Here is a 26,691-nt window from a genome sequence, read left to right on the forward strand (position 1 = left end):
TCTGGATATTCTATTAAAGAATAAGTTAAGAAGCCTACCTTTGGATATAACCCAACACGACACCCGTCTTGAATTAAATTAATTTTGTATATAGAGGAGTGGAGTTGTATGGTATATCAACTAAAAAACTGTCTCAGGAATTCATTGTTATAGTTATATGACACGTACGTTATGGTCCAAATATTATTAGTACAGCAGCATCAAATGATTATCTCCAAAGAACCTGTGATCTGCTGTTACTTGATATGTTTAATGTATTGTATTATTATACCATGTATTCTCGTACCTACTGAAGAATACACAGCACAAGGGTTAGGCTTGGTCGTTATGTCCTCCTACGAGAATCCCTGGAAGAATGCTGTCTCCAGACTGCGTTGTTCAAGGTAATATTTACAGCATGCACAAGTTGTAAGTCCAGGTGCTGAACTCGACACACCAATCGAGTTCATTGTTCGTTGTATTTTCAATTCTCAACTGACGAACATTTCGCCGATCTTATTGCCAGCCTCCTCAAGATTAATATAAAGGTACAAAACTGGGTACTAATATTTAAATGTGGTCGCTTTGTTTACTGCCTTCTTGATTGGCTGGCTTCTCGGATAATTACAGACTGTTATTGGATGTATCATCTGATTGGCTGCCGATATGGAGTACTTCGATATTGTCGAAGTGTATTTGGTATCCCTATTGGATGGAATGTTTGGCTCCAGCGGCTCTTTCAATTTCACGTCTCTTTAAATACGAAATGTGTTTATTTATCCTAGTTTGTATGGTTCTTCCTGTTTGGCCAATATAATTACTACCGCATACAGTAAGCTGCGGTATTTGGAGGCAGCTTATCAATGGCCTTCTCAACGCTTGCAATCTTGCGATATCTTGGAAGGATTCCTGATAAAAGACAAGTCAAGACAGAAACTTGTCTCGTCAAATAAACGCAGCAGAACAACAGTTACAGTGCAACACAAATCAACAGAACTATCAGCAAACTTACTTGAGTCACCACAATACGAGACAGATCACAACAGTTTGGGACTGGCAAGTAAAACCCAAAATAGCAGTCTTACTGTATGTTCAAGGAACGACATACAGAACTTGAAAAATATTGAAGAACTACAACATAAAACCGACCTACACGCCCGAAGCCCATCAACGAAAGCTATAAACACAAAAGGACTGAATGATTCGCAGGATGCCCGGTGTACAAAATCAATTGTGTATGTAGCAATGTTTATTGGATAAACAGGAAGGATCATATAAACCAGGATGAATGAACAAATTTCATATTTCAAGAGTTGTGAAACTAAAGGTTCCGCTGTGGCTGAACAGTCCATTCAACATGGACACCAAATACACACCAACAATACGGAAGTACTCAATAATTGCAGAAATCACCATCAAAGAATTTTAAAGAAGCTATTGAAATTAGAAAGCATCCGAACAACTTGAATAGAAAAACGAGATACCAGCTAAACTCTATCTGGATACTCTTTGGAGGGGGTAGAATGCCGGCAGCCAATCAGATGACGCACCCAATACCAGCCGTGACTCCGAGAAGTCCAGCCAATTAGAATGCAGCAAACAGAGCGACCACATATAAATATCAGTACTCAGTTTTCTACCTACATACTTACCTTGAGAAGGCTGGCAATAACACCAGCGAAAAGATCGTCAATTTAGAAATAAATATACGCGATATATTACCTGAAAACCATAGAGAGAAATCGAAATCACTACTGAATGTTGGTGCATCTGGACCATGTATAGGTACTATTTACTGACATGAAGAATTCGCACTAAAGATGACTGACTGTATATTCTATTGAAAGAAGTTCTCTGCTCTCGCAAATGTCATCCAAGGCAATGGTATTTCACTTTTTTCTTCAGCTTACAAAATAAAACGTGTTCTGGAACTTTTGATTCACCCTGTATATTATACCTAAAAGGAAACATAAATATGACCTGATGAACCATGAATAAATACATACTCCAGCGAGAGAAAATGTTTATTAGTTGTAATTAATATCTTACTGAATAAATATTGTTATTGTTATGTTATGTAATTATGCTATAATTATGTAATTATTGTTGAATTTATTTGCAAACGAACGTATAATACGCCATAATGAATAATAATAGTAATTTTAAAAATAGTGAAAATAAATATTATACACGTCACATTTTTCTTTTACTGTATCTGGTAATTATTAACCTCATGTGGCAGACAGGATTATCACGATACCATGAAGTAACCAGTATGGTTCGTACATGAGAATCCTATGGTCATTCAAACTGCTTACTTAACTAGACATCAAGCAATATATTAAAGTAGTGCGTTTTCATATAGCGGAAGAAAAGAAGTCCTTCACTGATTTCTAGAGAGATTCAGCTCTAAATTATTTATTTACTTTTTTTTAACGTTTTGAGATGGCTCTAGCTCTTAAAGAAATAAATATTCGACCTATTCTTACTGTTTTCTTTTTCCTTTCCTATTTTGTCTGGAATTATCCGTCCCTTGATTTTATTATGTCATGAAAAACACACAATATATACTTACCATGAAATATAATAAAAATCCTTCCGAATATCTCTATTTTTTCTTGGCCAAAATCACATTTTTAAACAAAGAAAAAAATATTTATCACTTTTTTTCCGTTGCCATTGTATACAGATACTAATGCGAATAACCAGAAATGCTGCTTATATGAGACAGAGAAAACATTTACTTTTAAAAGCACCAGATTTTTTTTACAGATGTAGATTCAATGAGAGTCAAAGAATAAAAAGTATAGTCACACAGCTACACCGCCTAATGTTTCTCAAGAACAGTCAAGATGTGTTTATTCTTTTTTACTCTTTGAACGTCACAAACATGTTTATTTTTCTCTGACCTACATGTACTTAATTTGCCGATTGTCTTTCACAATACATGTAATAATTTCCAAATTATGAGTTTCATTTATTCAGAACGAACTGTAAATCTATTCTATAAGAAATATGACAGAAAAAAAAAAAATACCAGAATATTACAGTTACAAGTTCATCGATAGGGTTGTATCCTAGTACTTTTTTTCTTTCTTTTTCTTACCTGTTTTCCATTATAAGTGCATCAATGTCAACGATTTTATTTTTATCTGCTTTCAACAATGCATTTAATTCATAATTTAACCGATGCACTTTGCATTTATATGCATCTCTTTCAGTTACCAATTCTTCCTTCTCATCAAGAACTGACTGGAAATCATGTTCCATTTGCATACACTGAAACCAAAAAAATTAAAATCAAAGTTTCAGTAGGATGACAGCTTAAATACAATAACGCAATATATTTATGGAACTAAAATTAAAAAAGTTATGGATGTAAAGTCGGATTAAGTACAAATCATCTATATAGAATTAAATGTTTCACATTCTTGCTTATAAATATGCAAAACACTACGTTCCCGACGTAAAACTGCTATTTAAAAATAGCACTTACGAAATTATTGGTTCTAGCATTTACTTCATTAAATGCATACATATAATGGAGATGTTTGATATTACAATATCGTTAGCGTTTAATAGAAGGCATCTTCTCCAAAAATGAAACATGAATAGTTAGCGACAAAAATTCTTTCCGTTTGGTAAAATTTATTTTGGGAATAACGGTGGAATGTACATAGTTTCACCGAGTTTCAAGGCTGGAACGTACAATTAAATTTCTTTTAATTTGCTGAAAATTGTACTCAGATTGTCCTTCCATTCTGAAGTTATTTACGAAACTAATTTCATCACAGGGTAAAAACTTTTGTCGCTGGCTGTGCCAATCGACAGAATTTATAGAGTCAAAGCAAATTATATACAGGGTGTCTCAAAAGTCCCCTGACATAAGGTAACTCTATTATTATCAGAGTTACAACAAAATGTACGATGGGAAACCGTCTCCAAATATGATCTTTTCAATCATGCTTCCATTCACTTTATATATAAGCGTAAAAGCTCAGATGCTGCACTATAACCATGCCACTTATTGAAGTGAAAGTAATACTGAAATATACCCTCACTAAGTTCATTCTGACACAAGCGCGGCGACAATACATAATATGGGTTAATGAGACACAGCCTAAAAGTATAATTAATCCTTAAATTTTAATTTCTATCAAGTTAAACTATTCTCCAAAAATAATACATACGAAGTGCTACCCAAAGTATCCGTGATTTTATTTTACCGGGTAAACCAGTAGCAGTACGACATTCCGCCGCTAGATATCTCGAGGTACATGTATAAGCTACTGCACCACGAAGTTAAGTCACCTTTGGAGCATTCAGTTGTGAGTTGTAGTTGCGTGTGTCAGGACGTGTTTCAGTGCTTCTGCGATTTGTCAAATGACTGTCGTTGACGAACAATGGATTTGCATCAAGTTCTGTGTCAAGTTGAATAAAACTGCGGCCGAAACCCACGCATGCTAAAAGAGGCATTTGGTGAGAGTGCACTGAGTCAAGCAAGAACATTTGATTGGTTCAAGCGTTTCAAAGGCCGCGAACCTGTGGAAGATGACAAACATTCTGGTCGACTGTCAACATGCACAACACCGGAACATGATCATGAAAGTGTGTGATGTGATTCATATCACAATTACAAGGGAATCGTAAACCGAACAGAACATAATCTAATTTAATCTAAACTTACCTAAGCTGAACTAAACTAACTTTAATCTAGCCTAAAGTAATCTAACTTATTTAAATGAACTTAATCTACCTTACGTTAGGTAAAGTTAATTTAGCTTAGTTTAGATTAGATATGGTTCAGATAAACTTTACACGCTTCAGTTAGTATCTTTACGCAGACACGAAAACTAGGAATGGCTTAGAAGTGTCTAACGACTGTAGAAAGCATTATTGTACAGTTGTTCAAAAAAAATATTTTTCGGAATTTATTTTTCGTGGAACAAAAAGCTTTTTGTAAATCGCAAAGCGCAAAGTGAAAAACTGCAAAGATTAATGGTGGATTAGGCACCAGGTCTGTACTCTTTTAACGATCAACTGAATCTTGAGACACTTTTAAAACTTCTTAGTTAGCTGTACTTGCTCTTAAATCCTAGCATAAACATGTAAATGTCTCTTCAAAATTGGAAATAAAATATAATGAACTACATACAATTTTAAACTTTCATAAAACACTTTACTTATTGTAAACGAATATACTTGAGATTACGTAGAATTAATGCTGCTAAGTCTTAAATGCTGTCAAGTCTCAAATCCGTACAATACTCTCTTATGGTGCTTCTGAGCATTACGAAAAGTAGAGAAACTTCAGAGATAAGTTTCAAATTTTTGAATGAAGCAATTAATGTCACAATCCCATTTCTTTCAAGACTGTTTTAATCTAGATTCAACGTTGGATTTGACTCACAAACCTTTCTTTCAATTTGCAAAATACTTTTCGAAGTGTAACTGACGAAGGGAGTAGGTATCTTGAAATATAAGAAGAAATCCATTACTAAGGCATATCACCAGAGATTAACTACTCGAAGTTACAATTTATTACATTCATAGGCGCGACGTTACCTCTAAGAATTCAATCTTTCATAAATTTAGACTGGACTTCTTTATCACGTACAAAAAAACCTCATACGAAGACTGCCAGCATATCGACTAAATCAGTCCGATCCAACTAAGGAAAATTTTTGGAAACCTCGAACCTATCGACTGGAAATTAGTTTTATTTCATTCTCTACTATTACCAAACCATGCGAGCTAGTTCAAAACTAGATTAATTCCTCTTTAATAACAGTGCATACAGAAGCTAGCATATGTTTCCGAAAGTTACTAATATAAGGTATTATCTTATTTTCAGTTTACTAAGTTTCCAGTGCCTTGCTATCACAACATTGCATCTGAGTTATATACATTAACTACATTCCACAACACACACCTTTAAATTCAACGTTTCCAGCTGCTGGACTAATTCTTCTCTTTGATGACTAGGGAACACTTGATTGTTGTCACTACTATGAGAGCATACTCGTTGTTGAGATAGTTGTCCTCTTAAAGCCTACAACAACAATAAATAAATAAATAAATAAATAAATAAAATAAAGTTTATTATGATAAAGTGCACAATCATCTCTATAAGGAATATATATCGCGCAAAAGAATTACGGTATCAGTGACATGATCATAGCGTATTTCTCTTTTATAGTAAAGATAATGAATATGACATGTTGTTTTGTAACCATACGGAAAGAGAGAAATTACTACCATGTCTCAACATTTGAATGAACTGATATCAATTAGATGTATATATAGAATACATTTACTTAATGTGTGAAACAGTTTGAAGCGATATTAAAAGAAAAAACATCTTGGTGGAATAAACAGAAAAAAATTGCTAATAATCGCATCAGAAATTAAACTCGGGAAGTTGTGCATTATTAATTACTATCACATAACTCAATTACTGTTTCTAACTCAACCTAAACTTAATTTTAAAAAAATACTTTAAAAAATAACAAATGAGACAATCTGCTTCAAGCGTGAAAAAAAAAAATGCCATATAGGATTACACTTCAGATCTTAGAACAATTTAAACTGGTAATGAATGCTTTAGTTTGTTTTCAAATTAAAATAATAATATAAAAAAGGCATGATACCATAAGCAGTAGTGGGTCTATTACAGAAAATCCTCCCCCCCCCCCTCCTTTGTTGAGCGAGAGTTTATATATATAATGTTCAGAATTTCCGTAAGATGAGCAACGGGGTACGTTTCGCAGTCGTCTGAAAATCTAGTAAATGAATCACAGGCGCCTTCTCAGAATTATCTTAGAACCTCTAATATAGTTCAATGTTTGATTATTTTGAGTTATATATATTACGACGTTCTTTATAAGATTTTATGTTTTGATTTTCTTTCAGAGTTTGAAATTGAGTCACTCATTCGAGAATATTTCAACTGAAAACTTATCGAAGAACGGCATCTTTTACCTTTCCCACCGAACACATTGATGTGCAGGAGACGCTTTGCTGTTATCTTACAGAGTGTTCTTGGTAAATTACTGGAAACAAAAATCCTACCACCTTTTCCAGAATTTACTTCAAAAAATTGAGGCTAAAACCCTTCTCAATTCCCTCAGGTCTACACACACGGAAATTCCTTTTTCTTAAAACATTTATTTCCTAGAGAGTAACACATTTTTTCTGGCTTTTAAAATGCAGTTCAACACTTCTTAATTTAAATAGCTTCTCCTTTGTCTCAAGATACTGACTCAACACCTAAAATTCTGCGCGTCCACTGGAAATAGAACTCAAAACTACACGCATCAAAGGCATTTGGGTAAACGGAAGCACCAAACTTGCAGTGTAACAGTTTTTAAACATGCTTCGTTTTGCCTTTGTTAAATGTATTGATGCATTATGTCGGCCTAGCCCATTTTCCTCAAGACATTGAATTCTATAGCTAGTTCGTAATATATGAGATTAACTTGACCCGGAGGTTTTGGGTATATATTCTTATAATATTTATTAGTACCATGTAAATCACTGTGAATCCACTGCTGGATGAAGGTCTCTTAAACTCTTCTCCACAATCATCTATCTTGGGCAAATCTTTGTCATGTTTCCCCGCAGTAATTCTCGATTTCGTCCAAAAGCGTTGTATGACGAGGTTTTTTTTAGATCTTTTCTTGTCTCTTGTTATCCAATCACTTGTTACTTTAGTCCACCGAATATGATTTCTTCTTGCCCATCGCCCCTTCAATACTTTTATTTTCATTATAAATCATTATAATCTTTCTCGTTATGATTTTTTTTTCTTTTCCGGTTAGTCTGCACACTGATGAGTCTCTGATTTTGTTAGTGTCATGACACGGATCCATATTTCAAAGCAGGCAGAATACATGCACTGAAAAACTTGTTCTTTAAGAAAGAAAAAAAATGGAGATTTACTATTTTAATACGAAGTTGTTCCTTCCAAATGCACTCTAGCCTAGCTTAATACGTGTTAATTTCTTTTTTAATGCTGCTTACAATGGATATTTTCGCTCTCAGGAGATGCAAATATTTATTTCCTATATCACAAATCTCTTCACACAACTATATAAATCTCTAAAAGATACACTATTTGGTAATACATCGACAGATATGAAGCAATATTCAGAGAGGGAGTAGGGGACGGCAAACTCAGTCAGGGTTATTATACAAAAATGTCCTGCGAAAACTCCTTCGTAGCATCGTATATGGTTAGAATACATACAGCGCAGGAGATACGTTCAATTTCCGGTGAGAACTTATGTGGTTCGGATTTCATGTTAAGCCGTAGGTCCACGTCTCATACGGACTAGATGCTGCACGATAAGCTCCAAGCCAACCAATCATAATGTCACACCCTCTGAAGCCGCCACTGCCATTAAAGCATATTGTATTTTATTTTACAATTGTAATGCAGTACAATTATCACGCACAGAACTTGTACGTTATAAATTTAACGTGCACAAACTTAGCTAATAGTTATAGATATCTGCTTAAGAGTTGGCACAACGTAATTTACAGTTTTTTCTGTATTTCTGAACGATCTATCTTTTATTGATCATTCCGAAACAAAACAAACAAACAAGAAAAATAGGTTCAGCTAAATTAATGGATGACACGCCATATCCATTTTTACCTTAGATATAAATAAAAGCATCCATATAAGATTTAGCATAGGTGTTGACTACTCACAAACTACCGCTTTCAAATCTGGATTTTCAGAGAACGCAAACTATAATTGAAGCCCAAACACTTGATACAGACCAGATTTTGTTAGCACACAGAAGCAGTAACAGTCGATCATTTTAACAATACATCAATTAAGATCTCAATTTACCGGCTCTAACTGTGAACTTTGCTTCATTCTGAGAGCAGAATATGCCATTCTTTTCAGCTTTTTCCGTGTTAATAAGATCTGTCAGCAGATGCAGTGCGGAAATTACTAGCTTATTCTATGTTTTAACTTTACCTAAATCTTAAATTAGTGAATAGCAATATTTCAAATTATGTATCTAATAATATTCCATAATAAATTTATCTTTCAATATTTCGAGTGTGACACTTCGGACACATCCTCAGGGTCACATAATGGCTTAATTTTTTTTCATATTGCTTTTGTTGTTGTTGTTTCAACAGTGATAATTTAATAATATTTAATAATATTAATAATATCTTTTTCTTCGACGCCTTTCCCAATATGTTACAGGTTGTTGTTATTATTATACAAAGTCATTTCAGGTCAAACCAACACAATTTTGAAAAAAAATTTACCTTACCATCTCAGATTGTAATGAAATTTTGCACAGGGGTACTATCCATATAGACTAAGAAAAATACCAAATTTCATCCTTATACATCAACCGGTATTGTAGATAAAGCTATATAAGATTTCAAAAAATGCGCAAAATAGTATGTTCAATGTATTTTGAAATTGGAATTGAGACTCTCCTAATTGAGCTAGAGAGCTGGTTGAGGTGTCATTTTATAGCATTTTTCATGCCCTTTTCTCGAATAGGCAAATACAGATTTATTTTTTCAAAATCAACATCAAAGTTTTACTTCAAAATTTTTCAAAAAGTACATACTTTAAAATTTTGAAATTAATTCCATGAATAGATAGTATTGTTGTGAAGCACCTGGCAAAATATAAATTTGGAATGATAATGGGTTCATTGTTTAAAAAAGATCCAAAACTAACATAGTTTTCATTAATACCCTGTACCTAGCTGAAAAATTCAAGTACGCAATGTTTTTTGTCTTACTTGTGGGAATGAATAAGAGTAGAGCAATGTGTCTAAAACATATCATACAGACTTGTAATCTGCTGGCAATACTTGTTAGATCATACCCTAAAAACTTTAACTAAAAGCAAAGTTAAAGTGCTGACTCTTTTGCACATTAGTTTTGCAAACTTAATAAAATAATATTAATACAGGTTTCATAATTAAAAATGTTACTCTAAATAAACGTGGCTTGTAAAAAGTATACTCTAGCACTGGTAAAACAGCAGAAACCATGTGTTTTTCTTCTTTCTTTTAAAAAAAAATGGTGTAAACAAAATAAAAAGCAAAAAATGCCACAAATCGTGTGAATTTCATAGTGACGTTTTCACATACCTCCAATCACCTGTGTTAGTTAAATTTAATTTTCGCCTTGTAATTAAGGGGCCTCGATGAACCCACAAAATTTCTCCCAGCTGGAAACCGAGTAGTGGTTTAGATGCCACTTTAAGTAACATGTTTAATCCTTCATAACCTCGATGTTACGTAAGAACGTTAAGCCTAAACAAACCAAACGAACTGAAACAGCTTTAGGGCGTAAACTCGGATCTACCCAAAAATTTTAATATAAACGTCTAAAAGATAATAAATAAATATTTATTGCAAAGGAACAAATCCATACATTTTTTATAACATCCATATGTAAAAAAATAGAATTTAAAAAATGCCCTACTCAAAATTAAAATCCTCAAGCCGCCCCTGCTAATGAAACAAATTCTATCTTATCTATCTGCTTGCCTGAATGTCTGTTTTATAGTTATTAATATTTTTAACTTTGCTTAAATATACTGATAAAAAGTAGGCAAACTTTATCGACTACTTATGTAGCGTATTAATTGGACTTTTTAATGTTTTTGAATGATATCTTATACTTAGATTTTTAATTTTAGAATTCCAGCATTCACTGTTTGTATGAACGTTTTAGTGCACTGGTTATCACGGACTATGCAGGAATTTATTTCGGAAGATCCACAGCTTTTCAGCGAGGGGTTAAATTCAATATAAGGACAAATTGTATTAAAATTTTCAGATGATTTGCAGGATTGGGAAGAGGAGGAGTGAAAATCTCCAAATAAACTTCAATTAGAAGACATATCAGGCTATGTCACCACTGTCTATGAAGGAAATTGGTAGCTCGGGAATGTTTTACAGAAAAATGAACAACTTAATGAAGTAAAAATAGCTTCATCCACCTGGGCCACCTCCATCATTCTCATATCCAAGAAATGCTGTTGTTCTGTGGATGTTAGTAGTGGACGTTCTGACAAAAGTGAATCCTGTAACTACTACTGGAAGAAATTATGTTCTCCTTGAAAGTGATGTATGCCGAACAAATCTGGCTTTTTCAAACTTTAAATGATAAACATATCCTATTACTTATTAAAAACTTTTACTATGGACTCATCTATACTCTTTCTTCAAGTAAGTGATCATTTTTATTTTCACAGAAGTGTAAAACTTAGCATTCTTGTGTTATACCTACGTACAGAGTATTCTTCAAAAATCATATGTTAGTTTTGAATTTTTTTAAACAATGAACCCATTATCATCCCAAATTCATATTTTGCCATATGCTTTACAACAATACTATCTAATTATGAAATTAATTTCAAAATTTTAAAATATGCACTTTTTGAAAAATTTTGATATTGATTTTGAGAAAACAAATTCTTTATTAGCCTATATGATGTTGTATACCACAAGAAAGGGCATGGAAAATGCTGTAAAATGACACCTCAATGACGCTAGCTCAATTAGGAGAGCCGCAATTCCAATTTCAAAATACATTGAACATGATATTTTGGGGGATTTTTTTTTTTCAAACTTTACATAGCCTTATCTTAAATACCGGTTGATATATACAGTTGAAGTTTGGTATTTTTCTTAATCTATCTAGAGGGCATCTACGCACCAAATTTCATCTGAGATGGTGAGGTTGTGTCACTGTGTGGAATTGATACGGAATAATCCATATACACAAAATATGTATTTATATTCTAGGACAGCACTACCTATTTACTCTACCCTTTTTATTTGTGTTTTAGGTTTTCCATCCGATGGTTTCTTCTTAATCAGAATGTAGTTCTAATCCTTCAACAGACAATTTAAATCATAAAATGTGCAATGTAGCCAAGTAAAACTTATTCCAATTTTTATAACAGTGTCCAATATCCAATTTTATTTCATGTAATTCAGAAAGTATACATGTATAAAACAGGTATAAAACTAAACAATATATATGTATAATACAGGTATATGATGGTTTTATGTAATTGGCAATAATTAACAATAATATCCCAATCCCTGGCAAAATTTCCTTTATCGGTGTTCAGTATTGGATATTTTTGTTACAATCTGTTCCATACGTTCGGTAAGTATTGATAACAACAATATTTAGAAATCAGAAAATATTTCAATGGAGATTCAATGTTTGCATAAATCGTCAACACTTCAAAACAAGCATTTACTCAAAATTAGAGGCAAGGTCACTTCAAGATTATATTTTAATAAAATATGTTACTGATACATTTGTGTAATTACGAAATAAAGATTTTGCCGTAAGAGTACAAACTACTATAATCTATCCTAAGACTCCCTGATAATTTAATGAATTGATATGTAAATATATAAAATTGAAAAAATAGATTTGATTATTGGTCTTCAATATTATTATTTTTGGCCAATTATGCAACACCCCCAACCTTAACTCCTCTCTACGTCTTGTCTCATAATTGATTCTAGATAATTGCATAAATACTCACCTTAATATCTCCCTGAGCGTCAATGAGTTTCTGTTTCAGATCTTCAACCTCAATTTTCAAGGCTTTATTATGTTCCTTTGTTTCATTCAACATCTGTGCCAAACTACTCGCGGAGTGTTCTTGAATTAGCCTATCATTAGCATACAAAGACAGACTCAAGGGCTTGAAAAAAAGAAAATACAGCAAATCGTAATTACAACATTATCTATTCATCAAATACATATTACAAGAACACTAATACTATTAGTTTTCCTTCTTACTGTTAAAAGTCATTTCCATTTACGAAAAATGTAAATTCAAAGTGATCATAAAGAAACTTCGGAAGGAAATTTCTAACAAAAAGAGGAAATATGCACTATAATGGATCGAAAATTTGGCGTGGAAAGATGCTGACGACTGTTGTAAAAGGGGTATCTTCGAAATTAATACACGCACAAGGAGCGCTTAAACGCCAAATAAAGGAAATCTATTAGAAGAATTCAACAGCCACAGCACTAGTAACTCAGGAGCACTAATATTCTTTTAAGAAAGAAAGAAATGACTGACTTTTCTGTTGCCTTTCACGACTTGCTTTAAAGCGTCAATTTATTGATATTCTGGTATAAATTGATTCTGTAGGTACGATTTCCCATGCTTAAGTTTAACCGTCAATAATATCCCATTACTTTCGAAATTCCATTCCTGTTTTCTAATTCTCATCCTTATTCAAATTGTCGCCAACATTTCTGCACTCTTCTAGTTCCTAAATGAAGTGTTTTCGTTTTTATTTGGTGCCAGATATTACCTCCCGAATCTTTGAACGAATTGTCACTATCGACCTTTGTGTGTAAAATTACACCAATTTGAAAATATATCAAATAATTTATCATTAAATCAATATAAGTTTATTTTATGAGAAGGAAGAGCTGTAAAGTACCTCACCTTATCTTGAGTCTTTTTCTTCAATGTTGAGTATCTATCTTGAAGCTGCTCTGCCATTAGTTTAAACTGGTCTCTCTGTGTCCTGCATTGATCCAGTTCCTTACTAAGTATAAGTAATGCCTCAGCTTTACTCTGTAACTTTCGTTTGAGAGCAGCATTCTGTAATATATGAGAACAATTAAAGAAGCGATCACTTTTATGAAATTGCTCAATTTATTTAACATAATTACAGCTTAATTTGCTTTAAAGTTTCCCAAAATCAGTGAAAAAAAAAAAAAAAAAAAAAAAAACTTTGAATATCAATTTTTCGTATAAATATTTGCTGATATAGGAAGCATAATTAATATTTCAAAAGACCAAGACATCTTACCATTCTCATAATTTAATAGAAACAATAATACAACTTCTTTGACTCTTTCCTAAAGTGTATAACTCCATTACGTTACTGAACTTATGACATAATTAATGGAGTTTTCACTTTTGAAAATCTCATAACTCAAATAAATTATGTTAATTAGATGTCTTCGTCCTTTTAAAAGTTCTCATAAAATCAAGTTAAATGCAATTAAATTGAAGCGAATTTGCAAGGGAAAAAGAAAAGGTACATTCATTTTGAACTACACTGAAGTCCTTTACATTTTCAAGAGACCTTATGAATTAGATTTCGATGCTAGAAGCAGATGGTTGATATTGCTCGAGAGGACAGAAAAAAAAAAGGTTTAAAGTTAGCAAAATATTCACCAAAGCTAGCAACATTGCGAGTGAACTGCGCAATTCCAATTGGACCAATAGACGAATTTGGGCCCTCCACCGAAACATACAACTTTATACTAAGTACTCTCTCTGCTATTGCGATTATGTTACTAAGTAAACTCGTTTCTCTATAATAAAATTTTTAATTTGGCATGTTTTTCAGTATTTCGAGCAATCCAAGAGGAGGGCAGCCATTTTGGAAGGCTGTATATCGAAGAATTTTTTTTTCAGCAAAAAGAAAAAAATATGGGTCTAATAATTTTGTATGTAGTTTCTTATTTTAAAAAATAAACTAAATCTGAGACAGTCGTGTGGACCACCCTGGACGATTTGAAATGGAATCACTCAAAGATTAAAATTTAATTAGCACAAATTACTTATTTGTAAGTGTAATGTTAGTTAGTTGGAGTTTTGCGTCCTTTTTTAGTACCGAGGCTATATAAGACTTGGATCTACAGTCTAAGGTCGCATCTGAACGATCGAATGAGTTCACATTGTTACGGTCCCCCACCGGAAATCGAAGTCGGGACATGTCCTCCAAAGGCGCGCTCGCTAGTCACTAGAATAGCGAGGAAAGCAAGTGTAACTTTACGTTGCGTAGAGCAAAACTGAACACGAAATACGCTTGTGGCATTTTTCTATTGTTAGAACGTTAAAATAATTAAGAATGATTTCCAGAAACAAGAGCTAAAACTTACACTGTTGTAATAGGGGATCAGAATAATTCGCTATCAATTTCGTAAAACAAAGACTTTTACTTCAGTGTTTTACGTTATAAGAACAATTTGCCAAGAACTTCGTTCTGAAAATCGTTAATGATGGTACACAATGGAATTCCGAGAAAGAAGAAAAAAAAACTGAGCGTGCGTAAGATATCATAAAATGTAATGAAGAAGGTGTCTGGCATTTTGCTAATGTAACACAATAACCATGACCTGTATTTCACTTCATTTTATTTTCATCCATAAGTTATACATGATGCTCGAAGGAAGACGAGTGTATGAATCGGACACGTCAATAAATAAGATACAAAGAAATAGTTATTACATACTAGAAAACAATAACGAAACAAAATTACACTATACAATCTACAAGCTGCATTTAGCAGACAGGTATTCATCCACTGAATAAAAACAATTGTCCAACAGATACTTCTTTGTAACTGATTTAAATACATTCATTGACTCAATATTAAGAATATCTTTAGGGAGGTTATTATATAATGTTGGACCTAAGTATATGGGATCGTTTTGAAACAATGCTGTTTGGTGATTTTGAACGAGGAGATTTTCCCTGTATCTAGTATTATGACAGTGAAATTTTCCTTTATTGGCAAAGAATGTATTAAGATTCTGGCGCGTGAAAATTAATAACTATAATACATAAAGACATGGTAGTGGTAATATTTGTAGTCTTATAAAAAGTTCTTTACATGGTTTGTTTACTCTCGCATTGGCTAATACTCTGACTATTTTTTTTTTTTATTTTTTTTTTTTTAATGCGGAAAATTAATTTACTTCTTGAATCATTTCCCCAGAAGACAATGCCGTACATTAACAAAGATTGAAAGATACGAAAATAAATGCTTCTACAGTTATTTATATCCAAAATGTTTAATAACTTTCAAGGCATAGAAAACATTATTAAGTTTTTGTGCCAACGACATTATGCGGGTATCCTAAGTAAGGGTGTTACTTATATGAAAACTTAAGAAATTTGTTAAGTTACATAGTTTAAGTCAGAATTCATGATTGATACATTTATGTCATGAGTATGTTTCGTAAATGGTGTAAGTTCAAAGCCACCGATTTTTTTGTATTTATTTATTTATTTATTTCCTGTTGCAGTGTGTCGTAATTTTCACCTGTAATGAGAATACTTGTATCATCTGCATATAAGGTTGATTCCACTGAGTGAATGTAATTAGGAAGATCATTAACGTATAGCAGAAAAAGGATTGGTCCCGAAACCGAGTCCTGTGGAACACCGCTTAAAACTGGTTGGAATGTGACAAGAAATGACTACGGGATGACGTTTCTTTATCCGTGTATATTATTTCGACGGATTGAGTCCGGTTTTTCAGATAGGATTTTAATCAGTCATTTACTATTCCGCGTAAGCCATAGGCTTTTATTTTCTCAATTAGCATATTATAAGGTAGTAAATCAAAAGCCTTTGACAAATCCAGAAGTAATACCTAAACATTTCTTCCCATTATCCAAAGCTTCCCGTACCTGTTCAATATAATTATACATTGCTGTAGTTGTTGATTTCTTCTTTTGAAAACCATGCTGCGACGTGGAAATAATGTTGTGCTTGGAAAAAAAAAAGCAACAATTTCGTTAAGTATTGCAGATTCAAATATCTTTGAGAAAGTATTGAGGTTGGTCTAAAATTATCTGCATTTGTTTTTGTGCCTTTCTCATGTAGAGTTTTAATTTTTGCGTGTTTTAATCTGTCGGGAAATTTACCGAGTTGAAAAGACAACGTTATTAAGTAATGTAACAGTCTTGCTAAATGAATACTACTTCTTTTTACTATGAACATTGGTATTTCATATAGACCCGTGGACCATTTATTCTTAGATCGTTTAATTATTGTTAAAATTTCATTTTCCGACACTGGGCGGAGAAACATTGAGTTATTTATTTTGTTAAACAATAATTGCTCTGAAGGAGACTGACTATTTGGACCCATAGTTTTCTGGATATTCGTAAAGTGATTGTTGAAAAGATTGGCAATAATAAATGGATCGCTAGTAAGACTACCGTTCGATTCGATTTCTATGTTGTTTTCAATTAATTGTTCTTTAGTATTAGTTTCATCTTTTACTATACTTCAAATGTGGCGGTTTTATTTTCAATTTTATTATGCGTGTTCGGTAATATCGTGTTTTTGCCAATTTTAAGATATTTTTGTAAGTATTTTTATACATTTTATAGTACTCTATCATGTTATTTGTTAACTCGCCTCTGTTATATGCTAAAACGAGGAAATAATTTCGAGAACGCTCCAGTTCTTTTCGTTGGTCATGCTATAAAGATAAATGCGAAAGACCTTTTGTTTCGGTTCACACAAACATACGAATATAAATATTTTAATGAGCTCCTTTGTGGCTAAATGGTTAGCGTACACGTCTTTGGCGTGGGAGACACGGGTCCGATTCCCGGCGTAAGTTCTTGTGGTTCAGACCCCACGTTAAGCTGTAGATCCACTTCTCATATAGCCTCGCTGCTGAAATGGACGCTAAATCACAAAATCAAATCAAATCAAAATAAATATTTTCATGTATTCCTCCCTTCCACACTTTGGATTCTGTGTATAGGAAAATAGGAATTGAAAACAATCAGTTGTTTCTGCTATTTATATATACACATAGATTTGTCAACTGTTCACTGTGTTTATTAAAAAATGATCACCGGGTTGTCTAACTACAACAGGAATGGGAACGTTGCAGTACAGTATAATGATCTAGTTATTGAAATGTTTTACTTACGCAAATTCACCCAGTGGTTTTAAGTAAAAACTTTTAATAAGAATTCAATACGCATCTTATCGAGTCAAGTAACAATTGTTAAGATCTAACTTGTAAATTAACTCTACATTAACTTAAGGGTGAAAATATGCAGTTAGTCTACGAAGGGAACACTTCGTGTAATGGTTGGTTCACCTGCATAGTAAGCCAAATAATGCAATTCCGAAACCTAGCCCAATTGCACACACTGACTACTTGAAGTTCAGGGCACGTAAAAAGACTCCTAATTTCATTAACACTGAACTAAATGTTTTTCAGAATGCCAATAATCCCGAAAGCATTAGAACGGACTTTGCCAATTGGAAATACTGAAGACGGAGGAATTTTCTGCATTTTGTATTGGTCTCTAAACTTAAAAAAGATTGGCATGTTTTGAATAATGTTTTCATAGTTTTCTTTACTCCTTGGAAAACATTTGAAATAATCCGTTACCAGATGACAATTCGAAATTCAATTGTGCACTATCCGTTGGCTTCGGAAGCAATGATAAACTATATTACTATTATTCGTGTCTTAAATTTTGACCAACGAATTGTGATGACCATCTATCTGATTGGTTAATATTCAGTGGAACTAAGAATGAAAAAAATGATCTATACTACGTACTATAATACGTAAATTGAATCGGTGACATGAATATATCAACTGAGTATGTAGTTTTTCTGGAGAAAGAAAAGAAGAAGAAGAATAGCGTCTCCTATTCCTGTAAGAAGTCGCATTCTATTAATAACTTTGCCATTTTATAGTTACTTCATATTTTGCTCGAACATGTTGGCCCAAGGGTCAGTATCTAAGCTCATTGTCAGAAGAAAGCGAAGGAAGGCGAAAAGCATACTAATCGCCACAAAAGATTTCAGTGCTCCCCCATCATTAGTTGAAAGTGAACGTCCATTTAGTATTGGTGGACGTATACGATAATTTAAGAAGTAGAATGAAACCTGAAACAGCTGAAGCACTTATGTTTCTTCATTGTGATTTGCGTTTACTAAATTTCAACTTCTAGAAAATAAGAGTTAGTGTAACAAGTGATGTCGCAAACTAACAAATTGTGTTCAAATAATTCTAAACCACCACAAATGAATGGAACTTTTGAAATAAACTTTTTTAGTTTGTATTTTTATTAACTTTTTATTTACAAAATTTGAATAGAATATAGAATTTACTTTTTGTTATTTTTTATGTTACTTTTCAGTCATACAATTACAATCAAGTGGCTTTTATAACACTTTGCATTTACAGAAAAAAGAAAATAAAATTACAATAACTTTAATTTCAGAATTGGAAGAAAGTTTTCATCAGGTTTGTCGTATGTCATTCTTTTAATGATATAGTTTTTATGTGAGACGGGTTTCCTTGATGTGATGAACAATCCTTTTGTAAAAACTATGAATTCCGAAAAGCGAACTGGAGGTTAAGAATTAGTTCATAATAATGCATATAACTTGAAAATACCTTGAAGGAAATTTTCAATGATTAAAAACAATTAGTTCTAAATTTAATAAATAGTTTTAGTGTTTCCGACTTCACTTAAATAACCCTCTTACTTTTTCTTATGGTATACACAGCAAAGCCTGGTTCATCACGCATAATTTTGTAAACAATAAAAATTTGTAATGATAGTATCCGTTTGCATTATATGTATGTAATAGATACTAGTAAATACGATGTAACTATCAAAGTACATTATCATTCTAAATATCAGTCACTGACTCTTAGAATTAAGATTACACTATGTAAGTATTTGCTGCTTTTTAGTTCATTTTATGTTAACTTGATTAAGTTTACAGGAAATATAATTTTTTGTGTGGAACCTAATATGAAATTCTACAGATGAAAGTTATATCGAGAAATTTATTATCGTGTCCGCTAATGACACTATTCTCGTAACATAACATTATTGCCAATTGCTATTACATCTTTAATGATGATAGATATCGATTTTTTGGTAATTGCGCATTTTAAATTTTAGAATAAGAACACTAAACACAAATTACTGGACAATTCTGATTCACGAAGAATTATGTCGGGACACAACCTCGTAAGAGGGAGTAACCGTAAAATACGGTGAGTATACGATCCCTATTTTTAATACCATAAAAATATTCTATTAGTGATTTTTTATATTATACATACATTTTTACATTATTTTTATATTTATACAAGGTGAGTGCAAGCTTACCTAACCCATATTTTGTAGCCCATTACAAAGTGTGGAAACTAAGCAAGTGAAAGCAGGTGAATATCATAGAGTTGGGCGCAAACGTGATACAGTCTTATTGGGAAGTGCATACAAGATAATTGAGATGATTTACTGTGCAATGCTTGTCTTATGGATACTTGTAATACGTTGCTTGTGACTTGTTAGAGAATTATGTTACCTACATAAGATAATGAGTGAGAAAGACAGGTTGTGTGTGCGAGTGTCTCCCCCTCTTTTGATTGGAGGACTGTATTGATTTTACTAAATTTTCTCAGTCATGTCCCAGGCCGGACCCGTTATTCCAATTCCTGAGCTGCACCAAAACTACAGGTATTGTATTTTCTCAACCAGAAGGGTCGCGAGAGAAATACATGGGGAAGTGAAAAATATAAATGAAATTAGGATCGAGTAGAGGAAAAAAAATTTTTCAAGATTGCTTTGAATTTCTTATTATAAAATATAGCAAAGAATATCAAACACATGAAGAATGATTTAAAAAACAATTGGAATAAAAGAGGAATGACAGGTGAAAAACTGAACATTAAAATACAATTCAAAATGAAGGCTACTGTGATTTCACTAGTTCGATCGGCACTGTCTGGTTGAAGCAGCTATGATAAGCGAAACAACCGATTATTTTCTCAGTGGTACTGTGGGAATTACAAACACTAAGCAAATTCGCAATAGTTTGTTGATAAACTAACAATGTGAAACCCTTCGTTATCCTTTGCAAAGTTGTATATGTGAATAAGGCCATACTTACTCTGTGATAAGGCTTATATATATATATAAAACTGCGTACAAATTTACTGTACGGATCCAAATATCTTCAGTTTAGACCACAACTATGATAGGTTTTCTCTAACTCAATTCAACCAATTCAATTACGCGCTTCCCGCATGCCACAAACAGCAGCACACAGAACATGTGACATCACACTAACCAACTACCATATGACTACACAGACACCTAGTGGGAAAAATATGAACTAAGACGTCACACCAAAGGCAACGAACAGTTCTAACAAGTGACTCACGCACAAACAGTTCCAGGAAGTAACTGAACCTATAAGAACCGATTAAAGTCACAGTTGGAGTCAAAGTAAAGACTTACCCATACAAATACATAATCCAATACGTAAAGTAAGTGCTTTTATGCAATATACAGTATTCTGACCTATCCTCGTTTGGATTAACTGCTGTATCGCCGGACCAGTTTTAGGAAATTTACTGGGTCAATTGGAGAATTTATTTAAGTTTGTGAGGAAGAAAGAGTGAAAGTCACGTAAAGGGAATAGTAAAAGTTGTATTTGTTGATTGTTTTTGAAGTTGTAAGCGGCACTGTATGTGGAGGCGGATGGACTACTTCGCGGAGAGGTACACTTGTTTTATTATACGGATCCATGGACTGTAAAATGCACAGAAAAAATTGGGCAAGTCTTTAATTTGCCCATTTCATGTCGAGAACAGAACCCAATGAACCCCTGCGGGGCTTCTAACCCGTCCCTACTACTACTTATATTATGGATCCGCATAGTAAAACTACGCACCTAATAACGTAATCTAACGTAACGTAATGTAATCCAACTAAATATAACCGAATGCAGTACACTTTGGTACTTTTTTCGATTTTCAAATTGGTCTGGTGATACAGCAGTAATGCCCTCGTTTAATGTATATCCATGTTCGCTGACGCGCCTGCTCCCTAAAGACGCACCCTCTCGCTGTCGCGCGGGCACTCCTTCTGCCCTGACTCGGTTAGATAGCATTCGTGCCTTTTAGTGATCTTCTAGCACAAGTTAGTGTCTTTTGTACTATAGCTCTTTATCATGTGCGTATACTGAAACCATAGCCTTGCTTGGGAAATTATATATATACTGTGCTTTAGTATAGATTACAGAATGCATAGCAACTTTTTCTAAATCATACTACAACATTGTAAGTTTACTTAACGGTATATCATTACCACAAATTATTGGATCTTACTCTTTGTGAAGTAATGGATTCCACCCTGGAATTTCTGAATTTCTTCTGCTATCCACTCAATCGGAAGAAATATTCAAATCTAATCCAGAATGATGAATAATATAAGTAAAATAGTTATGTACTTACTTCGGCGAGGAAATTCTCAACATATTCATCCATTGTTCTGATATTGATAAATATTAGTCTTTATTGTACTGCACTTAAAGTTTCCATATATCGCACTTTATTCTCCATTAGTCTAGGCAAACATAATACGTGACAATATCGTTTTCATGGTATATAAACATAATAGATTCATTGCATACAAATCTAAACACCAATCAGCTGATAGAAATCTCTTCTGCTTCCGGTACGGCTCCCGTACGAACATTTTAGCAGTAACATGCGCTACAGATGTCCCAGTGTTGCCAAGAACGTCCATACTCACAAAGTAAATAAGCGATAAAGACATGGGCCTTATGCATAGTCGTTCTGATGCGTGATTAGAGCCATACTAAGGAGTTCGACTAACATATGTTTCCTGTAGTAGTCTGGCTTTTCGTATGGCGCTAATCATACTTCAAAACGACTCTGCATAAGGCGGAAGATTTTCATGTATGTCAAGACAAAACAGCCACCGAAAATAGTCTCAATCGTTTGTGCCACGTTTGTACTGGAATATGCTATTGAGATTTTTCATCTCTCTTACCAATAATAAGAATGCTAATAATAAAAAAATAGGTAGTGATGCTGCCCTGAGATAAGGTTGTAGAACACAGATCCCCCTTCCTATTTAGCTGTAATAATTACAGAAAACAACGTGTCCTGCGGGGCTCTAACCCGCCATCACTCGCTAACGCTCGCTCGGCAATACTATGTGAATTAAATATCAAACTTTGGTACAAAAAGGAACCAACCTAGCTACTAACCTATATGGGGGACCGGTGTTCTAGAACATTCCCTTGCCTTGATGCCAAGTGAAAATCACCATTACGTAAATTAGGATATCGAAAGTTCCAAAATTGTTCCAAGACAATTGGGTTATGTTAGTGCTGGATAGTGACGTTAAAATTTTCGTTTGTGTTATGGACCGAAATAAGTTATAAAGGAAATAAAGTGGCGAGCCTGGCTTGATAGTCAAGCAGCGACGCAAATACGCTAGTTGTCGCCCGGGGTAAGACCTCGTCTTAGCGTCCCCATGACCAACCAAACCGAAACGCTTCCCCAAATTTTTCACCCTCCCAAACCGGCGCCCGGGGCACAAGCCCCAATTGCCCCCTAGTTACGTCACTGTAATCAAGTGAAAGAACCAACCATCAAAATTTTTCCAAATTGACTTCAAATTATTAATCATTTGTGCTGGATTTTGTCGTTCAAATTTTCGTTTTTGTTTTTAACTGAAATAAACATTCGCGAGAAATATGGACAATCAAGTGAAAATCGCCAACACTTAAAGTATTCCAAAACTAATTTAAATTTATAGTAGTCGCGGCGAATCTTGAAGCTTAACCGAGATCTACCGATTTCACAACCCAATAGAACGTGAGGGAGTGTTCCGGTCGTCAATCCCACCCATGAAATTTTGTCAGTATCGTCCCTCGCGCTACACGGAATACACTTGCTGAGAGTACAGTGTTGTCGAATTGGCACCAAGTTCCGTTTTGTTATTTGTTGTTTTATATTTTCGTTACTATCACTCATGTTATTGTTACCGTTTTAGAATAATTGTTACAGTGGTTATTGTTGTGCATTGTTATTGATTATTTTAAATGCTTTCTTGTGCGTTTGCATGTGATACTTTATATTCTTACACGTGTACTTGTTATTGCATTCGTTTATTCCAAGGATGTTATAAAATATAGGATCTGCCCATACGTATCTTCATCACATAAACTTAATGAAGCCAAAAACCAACTGAGCATCATTTGATCCGGAACGTCTGATTGGCTACTCTCGTTTCTGCCATGATTGTTGGCTCGAAACATTGCGATCTCAGTGGCGCGGAGTGGGCAGACTAGGTGTGTCGAAGCTGTGACGTATGACTTCACGATTTTGCTGTATGGGCAGATCCTCTATTTTATAACATCCTTGGTTTATTCCCTTTTTTCACCTTGTGTTCGTGTTCCGTTATTGGAATATGCAATATGAATGACATTAGAAACAATAAGAAGGTGACTCACAAATAAGGGAATCTATTGTTTTTAGTGTTCTCCAGTTTTTTTAGAAAAGAAGCCAAAACAGTAGTTCCTCTAATCAGCATAAACAAAGTGAAGAAGAGAACTGCAGAAGCTTGTGGGGTAAGTAGGAGCTCTGTTCAACGCATAACTGGAGAGGCAAAGGGAGCGCAAGCTTCAACAGGTGAACCATCCTTCATTTCTACTAGGAAACGAATAAACAGATGACCAATTATCACTGATCTGGATGATTGTCATGAAGTCGTATTTAGGAGGAGAATGTTCCACTACTACAAGAGGTGTAAGTATCCCATGTTGGATAAACTTCCTCATGATATTAGGAGTGAAATTAACTTTAAGGGGAACGCAAAATCTGCAAGGCAAGAGAAGAGGAGCGGGAGATATTTTACCTTGATGAGACATTTGTACACAAAACCCACTCTCATTCCAAGCGTGGCAAGACAAAGACGGGAAAGGTGGTTTGAAGGTGGCTGTGGGAAAAGGGAGAAGAAGAATAGTGTGTCACGTGGGTTCCGCGAGAAGGAGATTTGTGCCAGGATGCAAATTAGTTTCCCGCGGAAAACAGAGCTCTGATCACTATCACCATGAAATGAATGCTGCTGTTTTCAAGAAAGATTTTTAAACTTCCTTAATAAATTACATGACCTAGAGGTGAAAAATGCTGTAATTGTGATGTACAACGAGATACTTTGTATCGGTTGATAATTACTTGTATCTTGGGCAGAAAGTGCTTCTACACAAGCACTATACCTGATATAATGTTACTTAAAAATAACAAAGGAAGAATGTTTTAATATATGTAAGAAATATACATTATTATTGTATAGTTGGTTGCTATGTAGTTGTTTATAGATATAATTAACATGTATGATTGCAAGACAGTTTGTGTGAATATACGTTAAAAAGAGAATCAACGAATAAATTATCTAATACTTATCATGGACTTGTAATTTCAGTATAAAAGGTGATAATACTAGTGAATATAATTACGGAAGATATTTTAAGGTGTAAACGATTACTGTCACTAAAAGATATACTTATATTATTAGCCGAACCAGGGTTGATGACTACCTTTGGTGAGTCGTTGTAAAATTTTTGGTTTACCTCACCCGGGATTCTTGTAAATTCATATCCCGAAGTCTAAAGTAAGGGTGAATTTACCTCTGTAAGAAGGTTCATGAATACGAACTCAACTATTCTCAGAAGTGGCAGAGTAATCACAAGAAAAATTATGATCGGTGAGATAGTAGAGAATGAAACTGTTGACAGTGTTAACAACGAGCAAAATATAGCTCCCATTACACCCGAAATGTTGACATTAGAAGACAAAATCTTAATGGCATTACAGCGACAGGAACAAAGCCGAAAAGACGATTTAGAAGCCATGAAGCAAAATTTGGCTCAGATGTCCAACGAATTAATATAACAAAATACTTTGGTTTGTGTAATATTTACCTGTACCTTGGGCAGAAAGTACTCATACATATGCACTATACTTAGTAGAATGTTCATTTCATATTAACAAAAGAAGAATGTTTTTAAGATATGTAAGATTATTATGGGATAGTTGTTGATATGGACATGTTTTATGGTTACCTAGTCGGTGAGTTTGTGTACTTAACAGTTTTAAGAAAAGGATATTATAAGTTATATCAAATAATAAACCAGTTTAACATCGTTTATAGACGTTGTCAGTTTTATTAAAAGGTGAGATTAATGGTATTTAAATATCGAAGCTAATATTTTTATGCCAAAGAAATACTACCACTTCGGATTTTTATCTCAGCAAACGAACCAGGTTTACGACTATCTTTTTGATAAAGTCGTTGTAAAAATTTGGTTTACCTCACCCGGGACTTTGTAAATTCAGTTCCCGAAGAAGAAGAGTAAGGTTGAATTTACTTTCATACTACAGTTAATGAATACGAACTTAACCATATTGCGAAGTGGTAAAGTAATCATAAGAAAAATGGACAACGAAACAATGCAGCAGGAATCAAATACTAGTGACAGCGATGAGACTAGTGTAACACCAGGATTGGCATCGGAAGATATCTTGTTAGCTTTACAGCGACAAATAATGCAGATGTCTACCGAGATAAAGCAGACCATAGAGCAGAAGTCTGACGAAGCTAACAAGCAAAATGAAGAATTAAGTAGACGAATGGAACAGAAGTTTGACGAAGCTAACAAGCAATATGAAGAATTAAAGCAGACCATGGAACAGAAGTTCAACGAAGCTAACAAACAAAATGAAGAATTAAAGCAGACCATGGAACAGAAATTCAACGAATCTAACAAGACCATGGAACATAAGATAGAACTGAAGTTTGACGAAGCTAATAAGCAATATGAAGAATTAAGTAGACGGATAGAACAGAAATCAGATGAAACGAAACAGACAATTGTCCAGGTGGTGAACGACATATCCTCACAGTTTGAGGAAAAGTTAAAAAGGATATCCGATGATTGTCAAGAAAAGCACAATCAACAAAACCAAGAAATTAGTGCTGTAAAAAAAGATTTAGAAGTAATAGAATCTTCCATTAAACAGCAAAAGATCCAGGTTAGCAACAATT

The 26,691-nt window shown here is 33.7% G+C and overlaps 1 protein-coding gene across 1 annotated transcript in view; it reads right to left on the reverse strand.

Moving 5' to 3' along the window:
* Nucleotides 1–22,320, reverse strand: part of LOC145689406 (coiled-coil domain-containing protein 149) — a 43,761-nt gene extending 21,441 nt beyond the window's left edge. Inside the window, exons 1-5 of the mRNA XM_081763562.1 lie at nt 22,065–22,320; nt 13,466–13,624; nt 12,545–12,706; nt 5,912–6,031; nt 3,086–3,258 (exon numbers count right to left, since the gene is read on the reverse strand). Coding sequence (XP_081619688.1) covers nt 3,086–3,258; nt 5,912–6,031; nt 12,545–12,706; nt 13,466–13,624; nt 22,065–22,097 — 647 coding nt within the window. The 5' untranslated portion in view covers nt 22,098–22,320. The remainder of the gene's footprint in view (nt 1–3,085; nt 3,259–5,911; nt 6,032–12,544; nt 12,707–13,465; nt 13,625–22,064) is intronic.
* Between the last annotated feature and the right edge of the window lie 4,371 nt (nt 22,321–26,691).

Source organism: Thermobia domestica, chromosome 1, assembly GCF_964235325.1.
Source record: "Thermobia domestica chromosome 1, izTheDome1.hap1.1, whole genome shotgun sequence".
NCBI classification, from domain to species: Eukaryota; Metazoa; Arthropoda; class Insecta; order Zygentoma; family Lepismatidae; genus Thermobia; species Thermobia domestica.